The sequence below is a fragment of the Telmatherina bonti genome, assembly GCF_933228915.1.
Source record: "Telmatherina bonti genome assembly, chromosome: 21".
Classification (NCBI taxonomy): Eukaryota; Metazoa; Chordata; class Actinopteri; order Atheriniformes; family Telmatherinidae; genus Telmatherina; species Telmatherina bonti.
In genome coordinates, this window is record NC_136630.1 from 26,282,626 (window position 1) to 26,288,625 (window position 6,000).

Consider the following 6,000-nt stretch of genomic DNA (forward strand, 5'->3'; position numbering starts at 1 on the left):
AAGCTGCAGTGTAATTGTACGTCTCACCTGAGGGCAGAAAGTTACTGTGTGGTTAATTAATCACAACTTATGTAATAGATGGAGTCGGCTTGTTTCCTGAAATATTCCAGCGTGATTTATGAATCGACTCACATCCTTCAGCTAAGTCGAATTTCACACTCCAGTAAAACGTCTTTTCAAATGCATTTTTAGCGGGTTTATGACAGGGGTGCTCAAAGTCGGTCCTCTGGGGCCGCTGTCCTGCAGGTTTTTGTTGTATCCCTGCTCCAACACACCTGGTTTCCATTAACTAGATCCTACAGCCTATGAAGTTCTGCACAATGACTGATTAGTTTGAGTCAGGTGTGTTGGAGCAGGGATACATGGAAAACCTGAAGGATTGTGGAGATGGACATTCCTGGTTTATGAGCTTGATTTGGAGACGGTATAAGGGCCAATGAACGACATCATAACTGCGCTTTTAGGAAAAGTTGATAAAAGTCTTTCCCTCCGTCATCTGCGACTTCAGTCCTTTGTCGCCGGGAAGCTGAGGAAGTTGCCCGCGGAGGTTACCATGGTACCCTGTCGGTAAATGTAAAATATCAGCGTCTGAATGATGACTTTTGGTTTCCTTTTGTTCTGTTGTCTGTCCAGGTGAGACCACGCTGCTTCAGTGATGTTTAGGTCTGGGTTCTGGGAAGAATCTGTCATGGCCTCCAAGGGAATGGCGGATTGATACTCTGGAGTCGATACTTTGATGTCAGCCAGTCAAAATATCAGATTTACATACTTTTTGAATAGAAAACATGCTATTTGTTTTACTTTCTGAGAGTTTTAGGCAATAGAAGTAAATGTGAAGCCCAGAAAAGGTGCGTTCCTTCTGTGTCACATGATCATGGCAGCCCATCAGACGTCATGATGTCATACAGATGAAGCTGAAACAATGATGATGTTTTCTTTAGATATTTTACTGGTTAGATAATCTACTTTATCTATCATATCACTTTTACATATATTTAACCATTTTACATTTAATATGTGAATAATTAGGATCTGGTTTAAATATTTGATTGTTGTTTAATCTACTTATCAGTGTTATTGTTTTAAAAGCATTTTTTTACAAGTATTGATATTCAGTATTGTTAATATTCCATATCGCCTTCTAATAAAGATATTAATGCACATTGCACAATCATGACTTTTCTTTACAGTTAAAGAAGCATCAATATCAGGATCAAAATCAATAAAAAAAGTACCATAACCTAACGGTATTGGTGGTTGTATTGGAAGGAGAAATGTCCATTGGTCATCTCTGTACCTTCCATCCTGGCTTCTACACTTCCTGTTCTCACCAGGTTTCTCCTCCCTCCCCAACTGCAGGTGCAAAGCTCACCTGTTCCTCATGATTGACACAAACAGCCTGATCTATCAACCCCACCAGTCACCAGTCCTGTTGGTCCTAGTTGGTCCTGTTCCCAGATCTGCCTTTGTCCACATCAGGGTGTCAGGGAAGATGATGCCTATCCCAGCAATCACTGGGCGAGAGACAGGTACACCCAGGACGGGTCACCAGTTCATCACAGGACCCACACAGAGAGAAAGAGTCTTTGGACGGTGGGAGGAAGCGGGAGGTTTAAGATGTTACTCTGTATAAACACACCTATATTACATAAAAACCAGTATCCATCGACAGTATCCAACCTTTTTTGTTCTAACTTGCTGATCTTTGGCTGCTCCTAACTGGACATGACCGTCAATTTCAGCCCTCTGATTGGTGGAAAGGTTGACAGGATGTGGTTTCATCATCATTTCCAGGTCAACATAGAGGTCTCCTAGCAACAGAGTAGTGATAGTGATCTTGTTTTCATGATAAAAAGTGATAATAAATGGTGTTGTTAGGGATCATTGTGGGTTTAACTCAGTGTCTCTAAATAAACGCGACATTTTGAGGCTGGATTGTAAAACCTGGTGATATAAATGTCTGGAAAACTTCCACAGATCATCAAGTGGGTAAACTATCCATCACTATTTACCTCTCAGAGTTACACAGCACACTTCCTGAGAAACTGGTGATATAAACGACGGTGCTCGGGGCGCTGGAGATGGAGGACTTTTAAGGACTTTCCTCCAAACAAGAAACTTTTTTTTATTGTTACTGTAGTAATAAAAGGCCGGCGTTACTGGTCCATCCATCCCACCTAACCTCCTCCTGAAGTTAACTTTCCTGCTTTGCTGCTGCATCACGTCTTCCTGCAGCCTCTGGAGGATTTTCTCACAACTGCTTTCCAAAAAAGTTTCCACACAGCAGCTGCATAAATATCAGAGCAAACAAAATGCAATTACTGCAATGTTTACCTCTGTGTTGCATCATTTTCCCTTTCTGAACAAGAGCTTTGGGACCTGAACCAGCAAGTTCAGGCAGCAGATTTCCATCTGTCCTGCTTGATATTTTCATTTAATCTGTAAAATGCTGTTGTGAACGTGTTTTTCTTCCATCTGCTCCCATCACTGGATGCTGAAATATGACTTTATCAGGCACAAACCAGCAACCAGTGAGGAAAAAGGGGGAAAAGGAACTGACTGTTCTGGGAATTTGAGTGAAATCACAAGATCATGCAGCCGGTTTCAGCAAAGCAGGAGTGACGAGGAAGCTGACTGGATGTGGAAACAACTTATTTTAAAACACCTCTGCTGTTATTATGCAGCAGTAGAAGTCTTTACTCCAACCAAAGATCTGTCATTTTACAACAAGCTTCAAGTTAAAACACACCAAAAGGAAACAGAAGTAAGAAACAATTATAATCCTGATCATGTGGCTTTAAACTCTTTTCTGACTTAACTTCTCTTAAAAAAAAACCCCCACCAAATATACTGAAAATAAATGAAGAGTTGCTTCATCAGAATGCGGTATATATGCAGGATCTTGTAGTCTGGGGACATCTGGGACCTCAGAGAACTGATTCTCAGCATTAAAAACATTTATTATGCTGCATAAATGGCAAATGATGGTGGTGAAGTGTGATGTTTTTCTCTCCCCACCTGCTTTTCTCTCCTTTCTGACAGAAAACATCACGCTAACCATGATTCCATGCACACAGAAGGTCACCTTCAGCAACAAAACCTTTTGTAAACAGGAAGGTTTGCACTACAGAGTACTTGTGAATGTAATTTGTAAACTTTGAGAGACAGTTAAGGATACTCTCCTATTTTATGACCATTTATAGTTGGTAGATTTTTGTTTTAGACCTTACGGATTCGATGTGGCGTAAAGGGTTCAAAACGAAAACAAACGCAGAGCCTGATGACAACAGAACTGCATTTTTATTCCAATTGCATGTTAAACGAGGATAATCTATTTTAAAACTGCACTGAATAACTCAGCCGTGTGTTTCTAATCCACGTTTGTGCATCAGGATGTTTCGTCTCATGAGGAATGCAGATATTTTCCCGAAAATCTGTTCATGTTCGCACAACTTACAGAAAATATGCTCACCTCTTTCATGTGGTGGTGCAACATAAATGAAGCTCCTGCATTTTTCACCTGAAAAACAAGATAAATGAGATGTTTAATTGACACTCGGGGACGGTGCAGCCACCGCTGCAACACGCTGACGGCTGATTCTTCATCACATTCCCAGACACAATGCTGCGAGCCGGAGCCAGGCTCCGAGTTGGAGGCAAAGGGTGAAGCTGTGATGCAGAATGGATAAAAATCTGTTTGATCCCATCTGTGGAGGGATTTCCTTCCTGTGTTTGTGCACTAACAAATTCTGACACCATCCCCCATTTCAGAGCAGATCTCTTGCAGCACTTTCAGCAGGTTCTGCTGTCAGCACAACAAACGCTTTTATGAGGCTGTAAAGAGAAAGGAGGGGAAATTATTTTACTGCTTCATAAGGTGTAGTCCCACAGGGGGGGGGGGGGTGAGGGAGGGGGGCAACTGTGCTGTAAATCATCTGAGCAGGTTCTGCACACCACAGTGGGAAAAATAAAAATAAAACATTAGTTTTAATAGAAGCATTACATTCCAAATGTGATGATTTATCTCATCTAGCTTACATAAATGTTGAATTATTTATAATTTATTACTGAATCTGACTATAAGGAGCCAGACCAAAGTTCTGTGTCAGACATGGGCAGGTTTTGAGGTTTGAGGTGTAATTTTCAGCACTTTTGGGATTATTTACTAGTTGTTGTGGTGGACAAAGTTGATTTATTAACATTAGAAAAACTCGGAGAGGACAGACTTCTGCAAGCAGCTCGTTTCCACTCTGATTTCCAGCCGATGCTCCAGTTCATGTTATGTGATACACTATTAGAATCCTAGATTCACTAATAGTGAATCCACAATGTCTTGGCTATATCGTGGTGTTTGTTGCATGTTTATGTCTTCATTTGTTCCTTGCAGTTAATAAAATTCCAGATATCCCTACTGTTAGTTCCTGATCTGGATGGTAGGACCCAGAATGTTGATCCACATCTGTCTTTTATGTAAAACCTGGAAACTTCTCCTGGATTTTCTCACCATTTATTGGGGAGTTATATGCAGATATAGTGACAACAGTCCAATCTCACAATGAGAAATAATCCTTAACATTCCTGTTTCTCAGAACAGACCAGTTCTGAGAAACATCATCATCATGAGCATCACCCAGTTGGTTTTGCGTAAAGTTGCAGACAGACAGACAGACAAAAGCCTGTACAAACATAGGTCTCCTTTGCGGAGGTAAAATAAACAAATAAATAAATAGGAAGCAGCCGCTTGACCATTGTGCGTGTTTCCGCGACGCACCTCACCGCGCGCACCGCACGCGTCTTGACGCGCTCCGGTCCCCCCGGTAACCTCTGCTCCTCCTTCTCTCTCCAGACCAACTTACCGGTCATGTTGATGTTCTGCTCGCAGGAGAACCAGATGCCGGTGTGAAACTTCCTCATCACGTACTTATCCTCCCCGGTCTCCCAGATGTACTGGACCAGGCGCGTGTCGTTGATGTTGGAGCTGTTGAACATGATGCAAAAGGACTGCTTGGTGGTGACCGGCCCGATGCAGTACGGTTTCACCACTTTCCGCGTGCCCTCGCACCAGTAGCTGGTGGTGAGCGCCGACACGGCCAGGAACAAGGCGAGGAAGTTCAAGGTGAGAGCCAGAGAGGCTCTCCGCCGCCGGTCAATCCCCATGACAGCAGCTCCAGAGGAGTGACAACGCCTAACTTAATCTCTCGCCTTGTAAAACGCCGGATTCAGGCCGCTTGTCCTCCTCAAATCATCATAACCCGGTTATTCCCGTGAATCTATCCGCCGCTAATTAACGCGGCGCGTCTGGCTCCCAGGCTGCGCGCTCACATCTGCTCCTCCAGCGCAGCTCACTCTCTCATTTTGTTTGCCCCCCACCTACTGATGCACTCCACCCTCTCACTTAACACACACACACACACACGCACGCACGCACGCACGCACACACACACACACACACACACACACACACACACACACACATCCTCTCAGCTTCATGCAAACAGAGGACGGATTTCAGAACTTGTGTGAGCATCTTACAGTATTTTTTTTAACAATGATTTTTATTTTTTCCATTTAAGCTGTAAAATAAATAAACACAACAGGATGATGTTGATCACCTAAAACAAGGTTTTTACTATTTATATAATCACTCACTTGAGATGGTCATTGGTTCCTGCATTAAAACAATTCCTTATTAAAGGTTAAAAGAATGTGCAGCATCTAGTGGCCACAAGAGGAACTGCACGTGAAATGTCAAACTGGCATAAGTGGTGATGGTGTTGAATGACTGTATCCTTAAAAATAACCTCATAGTTATGATTTTTTTAAACAAGTAACCAGGTTGTGTTCCTGCCTAAACACAACCAGTAAGGGACAAAGGTGTTAATTAGCGAACATAACCCAGAAATCAAACTTGGTTGAAGGTGCTACTCACTGTTTACAGGTTGGTAAAGGATTCACAGTTTTTTTTTTTATTTATTTATTTTTATTTTTTTTTAGCATTTA

General features: G+C 42.3%; 1 protein-coding gene across 1 annotated transcript in view; it reads right to left on the bottom strand.

Annotated features, from left to right (window-relative positions):
- gsg1l2b (gsg1-like 2b) overlaps window positions 1–5,157 on the bottom strand; it is a gene marked incomplete at both ends in the record, with an annotated part of 31,201 nt that extends 26,044 nt beyond the window's left edge. The window contains 2 exons of the mRNA XM_079261117.1: window positions 3,473–3,520; window positions 4,857–5,157. Coding sequence (XP_079117243.1) covers window positions 3,473–3,520; window positions 4,857–5,157 — 349 coding nt within the window. The remainder of the gene's footprint in view (window positions 1–3,472; window positions 3,521–4,856) is intronic.
- Window positions 5,158–6,000: the final 843 nt, after the last annotated feature.